Source organism: Phaseolus vulgaris, chromosome 9 (assembly GCF_051622355.1).
Source record: "Phaseolus vulgaris cultivar YP4 chromosome 9, ASM5162235v1, whole genome shotgun sequence".
Lineage (NCBI taxonomy): Eukaryota > Viridiplantae > Streptophyta > Magnoliopsida > Fabales > Fabaceae > Phaseolus > Phaseolus vulgaris.
In genome coordinates, this window is record NC_143506.1 from 14,718,878 (window position 1) to 14,732,041 (window position 13,164).

The window sequence follows — 13,164 nt, forward strand, 5'->3', positions numbered from 1 at the left end:
AAATTTTTCTGACTGGAGTGAAAATGTCCAATTTCACTTAGGTGTATTGGATCTTGATTTGGCCATTCGAATCGAGAAACCTGCTGCTATTACTGATGATAGTAGAAATGAGGAGAAAGCTCATTATAGGACTTGGGAAAAGTTAAATAGACTTAGCCTGATGTTTATGCGAATGAGCATAGTAAACAATATTAAGTCTGCTCTTCCTAAAACCGAGAATGCAAAAGAATTTATGAAATTTGTGGAAGAGCGCTCCCAAAAAGATGATAAGTCTCTTGTTGAGACATTAATGAGTACATCAACCACCATGAATGCTTATTATGTATGTTTTGAATCAAACTTAACGGAAGTTCCACATAATTCTTGGTGGATTGATTCTGGATGCATAACTCATGTTTCTAACATGATGCAAGGATTCCTTTCAACCCGAACCATAAAGCCAAATGAAAAGTTTGTCTTCATGGGGAATAGAGAGAAGGTTCCAGTGGAAGCAGTCGGGACTTATCGTTTAATCCTCGACACTGGATTTTATTTAGACTTGATGGATACTTTTTATGTACCTAGTATATCTAGGAATTTAGTTTCATTGTCTAAACTTGATGTTGCCGGATACTCTTTTAAATTTGGGAATGGATGTTTCAGTTTATATCAACGTACCTATTTTATTGGATCTGATACTCTTTATGATGGATTATATAGATTGAATCTCGATAATTTATATGCTAAAACTCTTATGACCTCGCATCATAATGTTGGCACTAAACGTAGTTTGGTGAATGAATGTTCTGCTTTCTTGTGGCACAAATGTTTGGGACATATTTCCAAAGAAATGATGGAGAGATTAGTAAAAAATGAAATACTTCCAAGTTTGGATTTTACTGATCTGAATGTATGTGTGGATTGTATTAAAGACAAACAAACAAAACACACAAAGAAGGGAACCACAAGAAGTACTTAACTTCTTGAAATTATACACACTGATATATGTGGACCTTTTGATGTAAGTTCTTTCAATAAAGAAAGGTATTTTATCACCTTTATTGATGATTTTTCACGTTATGGTTATGTCTATTTACTGCATGAAAAATCGCAAGCAGTGAATGCCTTAGAAGTTTATATAAATGAAGTGGAAAGACAATTAGACAGAAAGGTAAAAATTGTCAGGTCAGATAGAGGTGATGAATATTATGGAAAGTATGATGAAAGTGGACAACACCCTGGTCCGTTTGCTAAGTTCCTTGAGAGGCGTGGTATTTGTGGTCAATACACAATGTCAGGTACACCACAACAAAATGGTGTTTCAGAAAGGCGTAATCGAACGTTAATGGATATGGTTAGGAGCATGTTAAGTAAGTCAATTGTACCTATTTCATTGTGGATGTATGCTTTAAAAACTGCCATGTATCTGTTGAACAGTGTTCCTAGTAAGGCAGTTCAAAAGACACCTTTTGAATTGTGGACAGGAAGGAAACCCAGTTTGAGACACCTGCATGTTTGGGGATGTCAGGCAGAAGTTAGAATATACAATCCACAAGAAAAGAAATTGGATGCAAGAACAATCAGTGGATATTTCATTGGTTATCTAGCAAAGCCAAAAGGGTATATGTTTTACTGTCATACTCATAGCACAAGAATTTTTGAATCTGGAAATGCACGGTTCATTGAAAAAGGTGAAACCAGTGGGAGTGATACTTCACAAAATGTGGAGATTAAGGAAGTTAGAGTACAAGTTCCTTTAACTAGTACCTTTACTTTAAGTATTGTTGTTTCTAATGTAGTTGAGTCACTCAACGATGAAGAAGAACAACAAATTAATGATCATGAAGTTAACAATGAACCTGTAGTAGAACAACAAGAAATAGTATTAAGAAGTGCTCAAAGAGAAAGAAAGTCTGCTACTTCGAATGATTATGTGGTTTATCTACAAGAGTCAGAAAATGACTTAGGTATTGATAATGATCTAGTTTCATTTTCAAACGCCATCAATGATGATAATTTTGATAAGTGGTTAGATGCCATGAAAGATGAGCTTAAATCAATGGCACATAATGATGTATGGGACCTTATAGAATTGCCAGAAGGATGCAAGAGAGTCGGGTGTAAATGGGTCTTTAAGACTAAACGTGACTCTCATGGCAATATCGAACGTTACAAGGCCCGACTTGTTGCCAAAGGTTTTACTCAAAATGATGACATTAATTATAAGGAAACATTATCACCTGTTTCTAAGAAAGATTCCTTTAGAATTATCATGGCATTAGTAACTCATTATGATCTTGAGTTGCATCAGATGGATGTCAAAACTGCCTTTCTGAATGGGGATTTAGAAAAGGATGTTTATATGGACCAACCAGTGGGGTTCATTGAAGAAGGAAAGGAACACATGGTGTGTAAACTTAAGAAATCAATATACGGGCTTAAACAGGCTTATAGGCAATGGTATCTTAAGTTCAATGATACTATTGTGTCCTTTGGGTTTAAGGAAAACATCGTTGATCGGTGTATATACCTGAAGGTTAGTGGGAACAAGTTTATATTCTTGATTTTGTATGTTGATTGTATCTTGCTTGCAACTAATGATCTTAGTCTATTAAGTGAGACTAAGAAATTTCTCTCTAATAACTTTGAGATGAAAGATATGGGTGAGGCATATTACGTGATAGGAATTGAAATATTCCGTGACAGATCACAAAGAGTGTTAGGTTTGTCTCATAAAGCATATATTAATAAAATTTTAGAGAGATTCAAAATGGATAAATGTTCGACATCTCCTGTTCCAATACAGAAAGGAGACAAATTTAGTCTCATGCAATGTCCAAAAGATGATTTGGAATGGAAACAGATGGAGAATATACCTTATGCATCTATTGTTGGGACTTTAATGTATGCTCAAACTTGTACACGACCAGATATTAGTTTTGCAGTTGGTATGCTTGGAAGATACCAGAGTAATCCAGGATTGGATCATTGGAAAGCTGCAAAGAAAGTTTTAATATACTTGCAAGGAACGATTGGATATACAAATTCAAATTTTGCTGGTTGTGTGGATACAAGAAAGTCTACCTTTGGTTATGTGTATCTTTTAGCCAGACGAGCGATTTCATGGAAAAGTGCGAAGCAGACAGTCATTGTTGCATCCACCATGGAGGTTGAATTTGTGGCATGCTTTGAGGCCACAGTTCAGGCTAATTGGTTGCGGAATTTTGTTTCAGAATTTGGAATTGTTGACAGTATTGCCAAGCTGCTGAGAATTTATTGTCATAACTCCGCAACTGTCTTCTTTTCTAAAAATGACAAGTATTCCAAAGGTGCTAAACATATGGAATTGAAATACTTTGCCGTTAAAGAAGAAGTTCAGAAACATAGAGTGTCAATAGAACATATTAGCACTGATCTTATGATTGCTGACCCTTTAACAAAAGGGTTACCGCCCAAAACATTTACTAGTCATGTTGTAAATATGGGCATTATGTCTACTAGTGAATGATGAATGTTGTTATTAATGCTTATTTGACACTCCGAGCTCATTGAATAAATAAAGTTTCTGAAATTTATGTTTTCTACTTTTCTGAAATGACATGTAACCGCCATGACTCTTATTATTTATGTATCCTTGATTTTGATTAATGATAGAACCAATTTATGTAAGGCCTTTTAAATGCGGATTTATGTAATTATTAAATCATGAAAGTATTATAACTCATATGAGTCAAGTGGGAGAATGTAAGAAATTTTGTAAATTAATTTCTATAAAGTGACTCACATGACTTAGAGTTTGGGCTTTGGGCCCAAATATGATTTAATAATAATAATAGAATAAATGGTCCATTGGTTAACGTGAGAAATATATATATGATGATATACCTAATGAAAAGCTACATTTGATGGAGATTGGGAACTAAAGGATATAGGGTTCTGTCTCTGCAAATAATAGTTGTCTCACTGTTAACCATCACGAAAGTGTGTGACAAGAACGGAATTGCTAAAAGATAGATTGGGACAAATGAGATAAAGTAATTGCTCAATTAGGATCACTCATGGATCAAGGCAAGTGTTTTTTCCTTCTTCTTGATTGTATGATTGTGTGAGAGTCATATGATAAGATCTATATGTGCACATTATTGTATGTGTTCAATTTACGTTTATTCATATTTAAACTTACAATCAAAGCAAAGAAAAAAAGACTCTTTCTTCCTACACCTCCATACCTTCTTGTGCCACCCCCATACTAAATATGAAAATACCATTTTATCCTTTTTTTTTCCCACCCCTTAGATTTGAAATAATAAGCCTATAGAATATGTAATCCAAAAACCGGATATATTCCGGATTACATAATCCGGAAGTCAATTTCATATTTAGAAAAAACTTCCAGATTATGTAATCCGGAAGGTAATAACACATCCCAAAAAAAAGCTTTCAAATAAATAATCCGGAAGTTAATCTTATGTATAGAAAAGACTTCTGAATTATGTAATCCAGAAGCTAATCACAAAAGACTTTTGGATTACATAATCCGGAAGCTAATTCTAAATCTAGAAAAAGACTTTCGGATTATGTAATCCGGAATATTGAAAAGGGTATTTTTGGAATACGAAAATTTTATGGGGGTGGCACAAGAAGGTATGAAAGTACAGAAGAAGAAGCAGCCAGAAAAAAAAAGGCAAAAACACAAGTGGGCCAAGAGAGAGGCCCAAAACGGTACAAAAGTTTTCAGAAAAGAAAAAGGGTCTGAAACTCAAAAAACAACAAGAGAAAATAATTTTATCACTTTATATTATATTCTAATAGTTTAGATGTCTCGTCTCTTCTAGTTTTAACATTTTTCGTAATTGTATGTCAATCACAGTGAAAATTACACAAATTACAGACTTAGCAATAGTGTAATCAACGTTATAACATTTTGAACAAAGATTATCCTTCTTTAATATTTTAAAAATAAGTTTTGAAATATTTACTGTTACTAAAAAAAAAAGATATTTTAGAAGAAAAAAGAGAGAATTTGTTAACGTCCATATCCAGTCTAGAATTTTGAGAGAATTAATTTTATAAACCCAAAATTTGATTCAATTAGAATTTGAAACTATTTAAGAGATCAGATTAACCAATTTTGTCATACAGTATGCTATTATATAGTTTATTTATGAGACATTTTATATAATTAAAAGTAGTAAACTTAAATGATTATACAACAACGACCTCTCTATATATATAAATGCACGTGTTAATTGAGATATATAATATAATATTTCACTATGAAGCCAATAAATTATAATAAATAATTCATTTTTTTTACAGCAAATAATAATAATAATAATAATAATAACTAATTCGTGATTGTTTATAAATACAGTTTAATAAAAATACAATATTATATTATGAAACCCTGGATATAACTATAACTACTATATCTAATTTATTAAACTCAAACATATGAAGGATCTCTGCCAACTGGACATAATTAGTGTCATGAGATGGGTAAACAACACCCATTCCGAAAAGGAGTGTGTATAAATAAAATGTGGTTACGAAAAGCAATAATTTAGAAGCCTTCTTTTTATTGGGCTTCTGTTATACAAACTCCTAAAAGCGGGTTCGTTAAGTTAAGGTTTAGGGTTTTGAGCGGCGTGGCGTACCAATATGAGCTTTAAATACTCATCCCTGATCTTGAAATTATCAGATTGTGAATTCGTCGTTTTTGCATCTTCCGTATCTTTCGTTTCTGTTGCGATTCCAGCTCATGAGGTTTTGTTCGTCTGGTGTAGCGATGCTTAAGCAAACTCGTTGTTTCAATTATTCTTTTGCAGTGTGTGCTGTTGATTCGAAGATTCGTTTCTCTTTGCTTTAGGATAGTTATTTTCTTCTTATATCAGAAGTCTTAAGGGGTTAGCAGCGGTGATTATAAATAATTCCTCGTACTGAATGCTATTGCCATGGCATGACAGACACGTTTACACCCATAGAATATGAGCTCTGCCCCTTTTATTCATTCCTCAATTCGTTTTGGTTTTGCTTATGCATTTATTCTTTGTGTTTTCTTATGTGGTGTTTGTTCTATTTGCTTTAGAGGAGTAAGGGTAATGATTTGCAGAGCGTATTTTGATAATAGTACTGCTTTGGTTTTGTCCAACTCCTTATATTGATTGAGCGGTGTTTAAAGCTTTAGCCTTAAACCATTGGGGTTGAGTTACGCACACCGCAATAGTTCAATTGGTCTCAATTTGATTTGATTGGGAATTTGAGTCCTGTTTTGTGTGGTGTATTATTTATTTTTTGGATTATTTCAAATACATTGCATGATTAGTTTAATCTCTATCTGTTTCTATCTTTCTTATATGTTATCCCATATGTGGTTAACTGATTATGAAGTCCTTGTAGTCATATTTTTCTCCATTTAATTTAAATTTGTTTTGGGAAACATGGAACATAATCATTGTATCAGATTATACATATAATATATTTTAGGTTAATCTTTGATGTTTTAGTGAGTCGGATTTTTTTTTTATAATAATTAAATCAAAAGTATTCGTAATGTGTCGATTATTTTTTAAGTTTAAAATCAAAAGCAGAAACTAAATAATATCCTTCCATATTAGTTACTAGAAAATCCAGCATATCATTAAAAATGATGATGCGGGTAATTATTCCTATTTAGTATGGAATTAATTACTTTAAGATTAAGAAAATCAAAATTTAATAATTTAATAATTTGATTGAATTTAGGTAATAGTTTTTGGTCTGGTATTAACATATAACTGATAATGACGATGGCGAAATCATAAATAAAATTGAGTATTTGAGACAAATAAGTTGACAATGATATAAATAAAATTGAATGTAAATAGATCGATGCTTTTTTAATGTAAAAAGTTATTTGTTTTAAACCTTTTCACTACAATTTGAAGAAAAAGTAATTTATTTTAATTTTTTTAATCCAATCTAAACGTCTATGTCATAATTTTTAATATAAAATTGTATTGAATATTTAATTGAATATTTAGTTATTTAAAATTTTAACACGTAACTTTTATAGGGCCCTAACACCAATTATTTATATCTATTAAAATTATTTTCAATGTTTTGGTCGCTCAAAAAGATATCGAATAATTCTAATTCTTAAAGAAGTAAATTTTTAACAGATAATGTTTTTGATGAAATGTAAGTGTTCATCAATGATTATTTCAAAGAATGTTCGTTCACTTGTTTTTTTTAATTAAGTGATAGGTAAGGACAAAAAGATGTGATAATAGAAGTTCCTTTAGTGTTATGAAAACTATGGTAAAATAAAATAAAAGATGAAAATAAATATAAGAGAAAAATACTAAGGAGATGTTTATTCAAAGATGGAATAATATCTTCAATTTTTTAAATTTTTGTAGTAATATACTACAAATTAAGAACAAAGAATGTATAAAAGATGTAAGCAGTTAAAGAAAATTAAGAATTATGGAAAAGATAAAAGAAAATTTATTTGAGATAGGAAATATTTTAATAAATTCTACCTAAAATTAAAAAATATCATCTAAAAAAACTATTAAAGATAAGACATTATTATCTCTAATAAGTTTTTTACTTCAAGTAAAAATTATTCATTTAAATTTAGTGAATAAAATATCTACTGATAAAATAACAGTGAGAGATCTATTTTATACATACTATTTATTAGGATTTTAGTTAGTTTTTTTCGATAATAATTTTTAGGTTGAATAAGTAACTTTCTATAAATACATTCTTACCTAATATGACATGATAACAATGAGTCTATGTTTATTCGCAAATTATATGAGCTATGATCTGGTTGAGAAATTATTGGAATATCATATTTGAAATATAGATTTTTATTTTCAAAATTTTGTAATCAAGAAATTAGGCTTTATGGAACACCTGAATTGATATTAAGTTTAATGAGAGGATATATATTTTGAAATTTGCTTAGAGAACTCCTTCAGTGTTTGTGCCATAAAATTGAGATAACGGGTTATAAATGTGAAAACGGGCTTTTGGGCCCATAAGGCAAATACATTTAATGGGCAAAGACGTAAAGGGGTTTAGGTTAGTGTCCCATTGTTGGGAGCGAAAAAGGGAAACAGAGAAAGGGGTTTTTGTGATTGAATTGGGAATTTAGGGATTGTGTACAGTAGAGTAGAATGAATTTGAAGATGGATTCCGATAGAGCGAAGCTGTTCGTAGGGGGCATTTCTCGTGAAACCACCGAAGATGTTCTCAAATTCCACTTCGCCAAGTACGGCGCCGTTCTGGACTCCACAATCTCCTTAGACCACAGTACCCGATGCCCTAGAGGTTTCGGTTTCGTCACCTTCTCCGACCTCTCCGCTGCTGATCAAGCCCTCCAAGACACGCATGTCATTCTCGGAAGAACGGTTAGTCCTTTTCCGTCTCGACACGCTCGTGTATTCAGATTTCAAGAAACTGAAACCGTCGTGAATTTAATTTCGTTATGTGTTGGTATGTGGTTAATGTGATTTGGCCAGTTCTTTTTTCTTGTCGTGTATAGGTAGAAGTGAAGAAAGCAATTCCCAGGAGTGAACAACAGCAACACCAAAACCAGTTATACAGTAGAGGGGGAGGTAACTATAGTAATAGTTGTGACTGTGGCAGTGACACCAACGTTAGGACTAAAAAGATTTTTGTAGGGGGTTTACCTGCTGGTATTTCTGAGGAGGAGTTTAAGCAATACTTTGAGAGGTTTGGACGGATTACTGATGTTGTGGTGATGCAGGACAGTGTTACTCACCGGCCCAGGGGGTTTGGGTTCATCACGTTTGATTCCGAGGAATCGGTTCAAAGTGTTATGGTGAGGAGTTTTCATGACTTGAATGGTAGACAGGTGGAGGTCAAGAGGGCTGTTCCTAAAGAGGGAAACCATGGGTATGATGGTTTTAGTAAATTGAGAAGTAAGAGTGAAAGAGGAGTTCCTAAAAGTTTTGCTCCTTACAGTCCTAGGAACATGCTTCCGGGTTTTGCTCCTTTGCCGTGGTATAGTAGTGATGGAATATATTCATATGGGTCTAATGCTCAGGGTTGCTGGTACCCTATGGGTGGGTATGGGGGGAACGGATATGCGATTCCGTCTGATGCTTCTAGGAACTTCTGGTACGGGCCAATGATGGCTGGTCCTCAAGCATGTCAGGTGCCTTATGCTAGTGCTGTTCCAAACTTAGCGTATTTTGGAGGTAGGATTGGAATAGTAGGTAGTGGTGTAGGATCTTGGGGGTATGGTGGAATTCTAGGATCTGGAACAAATTTTAAATTTGATCAACCTTTTATTGGCAACGGATTTGTTCCCGGCAATACGACATTATCTTGGTGTAAAGCAGAATGTTGTGGACTCTTCGAGTTTGAAAGGAAGCACTGGTGAAATATCTAGCTGACTTACTAAAAGGTTCCTTTGGCCTTAATTCATGTAGGTAAATACTTACTGACTGCTTCGGGGCTGTGAAAGATGGCATATTTTTTCGCAATATGTTGTAAGAGTTAGTCACTCGACCTTATTACTCTTAATTTGTGAAGATACCTTTTTATGTGTCATAAATATGTAGTTTAGCAACTCATCATGTTTAGTTATGTAGTTGGATTTTTATTAGTAGAGATTTCATGCATCTGTAAAATAATTTCTTGCAAATTCTTTTCTCTTGTTCTCTTTTAATTGTTTTAGACTGTGTGTGCTATTTGGTTTGTTTTTTTTTTTTTTTTTTTTCTCTTTTGACTAGCTCATGTCAATTGCTTCATGGGGTCTTGCACCTTCTCCAGTTCTTTTATTGAAATGCATATTTTTTCTTTATTTGCTTGGCTTTTTGGTTGCAGTTTCCTTCATAGATAGCGTTAGTTATTACACCATTCAAGGTATGTGTGTGTGTTTGTATTAGCTGTATGCATAAGGTATGTTTGATAAAAAAGAGTAAAAAAAAAGTTGTGCTGCAAAATCTAATGCCCCTTCTTGAATTGGATCGAGTACTTTTTTGAGCCGCATATGACTTCGCTGTCTAGGAGGTTATTGGCTACTTCTGGTTTCCTTTGTTTTGTTGAATTCATGTCCATGTAAGTCTATTTTTTTGGCATAGAATGCGGATGACCAGTATTTTTAACCATATTTAATTGTTAATATTTAGTCTCTTTGAGCTTTGATACGAATGCTTCAAGGGATGCTCCATTGTATGAGGAAAATTTAGTACCACTGTATGTTTTTGGACAAAATATTAGTATTTCCCAATTAGACAAAATTCCGATTTTCCGGTCAGTTAAAAAAAATGTTTGATTCTCTAATTCGTCATTTTTTTTATCTGGATCTCAAACATAATTATGAGCTTGGCAAACATAATTGAAGGCGTTATATCATTTGAAAAGATTGAGCTGAATTAGGCATTTGGAAACTCTGGATCAGCTGCAGACCTGTCTAACAGCCTTGAACTGCATTTTATGTAAATATTTTGGAAGCCATTATCAGGAAATGTAAAGTAAAATGGTACGTAAAGATGTCTCGGTACAGGTTAAAATGTTTTTCTTTGAAATTTTATAAAAGTTCTTTTTACTGTAGAATTTTGAGTAGTATTTTTGTAATTTGTCCGGTATAAGTAACCTATGTTTATTCAACTTACACTTAAGCTATAATATTTAAGTTCCCGTAACAATGGCGCAATTTATAAAAATAAAAACTGTTAAAATTGGTTCTTAAGGCTAATTAAGAGTCAGGTTTATAGACAATTTCGGCGTAAACAAAACCTATTAATTTGGGACGTGCTGTGTGTGGCAAATTTTGATGTTCAGTCAGTTTGTACTGTTTTGAATTAAATTAGTTTGTGTTAGGAAAGAATTTGCCCACCTTTTATATGCAGGCCACATGATGATGTTCATTCTATTTAATTATTACATTTTTTGACGAAATAATTATTTATTTTAAATGTACTTTACTTCAACTTCAATGTATAATTATAAAATAATTTTTATAAACATTCGAATTAGTTAGATTAACAAATGTACATAGTTTAATCCTCGCAGAGATGACAAAGGAATAGTTTAAAATAAATTTATATTTTTTATTCATTTTCCCTTTATTTGAATAAAAATTGGGGAAATATTGTATGTTTACCTATTCTTCTACTCTTTTATTTTTCTATACCAATTATATTCACACTCCAAACATAATTACAGTTGCTTAACTACTTATAAATTAATGTTTTAATTATATTTATTTTATTTTTTAAGCTAAAATACTAAAATATGTTTTTAATTTTGGAGGGTGTCAGTATTTTTTTTTAAATAATAGTCTAAATAATTTATGTGATACAGTTAACTATCAGAAATCGTAAAATATTATTTTTGACTTAATAAATAAAATTTCAAATAACATTGGTGCATTTTAAAATATACAAAAAAAAATAATATATTAGTTGTAATTATTAAATTGTAATGAAGTCAATTTAATTTTACAGTTAACTCTATCAGAATTCATAACAAATAACAACAAAGTTAACCTAAGGTGAATCTTGAAGGGAGTGGGAAGCAGAAGTGGGACATGATAGTTTGAAGTTCTTGAACTATTTTGAAATCTATATTTTCTCCTACATATATTTAACAATTATACATAATAGTAAAATATTAATAAAAAGTAAAAAGAATATTAAACAAGAGTATAAAGTTTAAAGAGTGTGAAAGTATGATAGAATCTAAGAGAGGTTTGTGGTGGCGTTGCATTGCGGTGTCAATTGTCAAATCACACAGCCTACATCTCAGCTACACTCTGTTCATTTTCATAAGATTCGCTTTTTACGTCCCAAACCCACGCCACAGTTGACCTTCACCTCACCCTTTTCTATGCTTCTACTGTTTCTCTAATAACACCATTCTATATATTTTACCTAAATCTTACTTCTGTCACAATGGAGATATTATACTATATTAAATTTAATAACCGATTCATTTCCTTTGTTAAAATATATTTTAGTTTATGTAAATCAAACGAAATTAGTATGGGAAAATACGGTTGCAGAGGGCCACAGCAGCTACAGTTAGATGGGTACCCATCACTGATATCATAATCCAATTTTCTTTTATTTTCTTTTTCTGTTTCATTACACGTACTCCCTCCTTAGCTTTTCTTCTGCCACGACGCTTTGGATTTTCTGATCTCACGTGATTCTCATTTATTCTTCTTCATTAATGTTTTTACACACAAATTTTTGGGCTGGGCCTCTCCAAACCCTACAAATACCTATTACTTTTTTAAAATATTATATTATTTTATATGGTTAAATGTGTTTATTTAGTTTAATCATTAAACGCTAAAAATATAAAATAATATGTGCCGATAGTAAAAAAATCTTCTAATTGTTAATACTCTATCAATGTTAATGACTTTGAAATAATAATTTATAATAAAATGAAAAACTATTGTATATCATAGTTTGTAATTAAATGATCGTGAGAGTATTTTATATTATCATTTTTTATTTATTTTAGAGATTTCTAGTGGTTGGATAACCTTACAAATCTAACTGGTTTGAATTTTCTTTACAATTCAATTAAACTTAAGTGCTCAATCTCCAACTGGGTGATAAGTTTTGTATCTTAAATTTAAGATTTAAAGTCAAAATTATTATTCCTTTTATTTCACTATTATATTATATGTATTTAAAATTATTCAATTAAATAAATATTAGACAATATAGTATATTTTTTAAAATATTATAAAAAAATAACAATTTTTTAGCAAAAAAAATATATATATTAAGAAAATTAATTTGACCCAATTCAACCTAATCTAAGAAAAAGGAAGACAATTTTATTGATTATTAGATATAAAAACTTTTTAAAAATATAGATTTGACTTTTTTTTGCAATGTTGTTATATGATATTAGTTTGATCAACTAAACACAAACCTCAATTTGTAAGTCAAAATACAAATTTATCTTTATTAAAATAAAGTTTGTATAATAAAATTATTCATTTGCATTATACATATATATTTCTTAATATATGTTAAAATAATATGGTGTGAAGTTGGAATTGGTGGTGTCACAATCCTTGCTGAAAAAAAACATGTGCAGTAGGTAATGAAGTAAAGTTGGTGGTAAATTTGATATCTAACTTGGAATTTGAATATTGAATAGAAACTTATGTGATTATTTATGAAAATGTTGATCCAT

General features: G+C 31.3%; 1 protein-coding gene and 1 non-coding gene across 2 annotated transcripts; both read left to right on the forward strand.

The window, feature by feature from the left end:
* Window positions 1–5,886: 5,886 nt before the first annotated feature.
* LOC137823250 (small nucleolar RNA snoR8a) lies at window positions 5,887–5,975 on the forward strand. The gene has a single exon (XR_011083103.1). It is a non-coding gene; the product is annotated as a small nucleolar RNA snoR8a (small nucleolar RNA).
* A 2,054-nt stretch (window positions 5,976–8,029) lies between these two features.
* Window positions 8,030–9,643, forward strand: LOC137820751 (RNA-binding protein 1). The gene is given in 3 exon segments (XM_068624990.2): window positions 8,030–8,381; window positions 8,516–9,324; window positions 9,326–9,643. Coding segments are annotated over 3 exon segments (1,110 nt in total). The 5' UTR covers window positions 8,030–8,147; the 3' UTR covers window positions 9,393–9,643.
* Window positions 9,644–13,164: the final 3,521 nt, after the last annotated feature.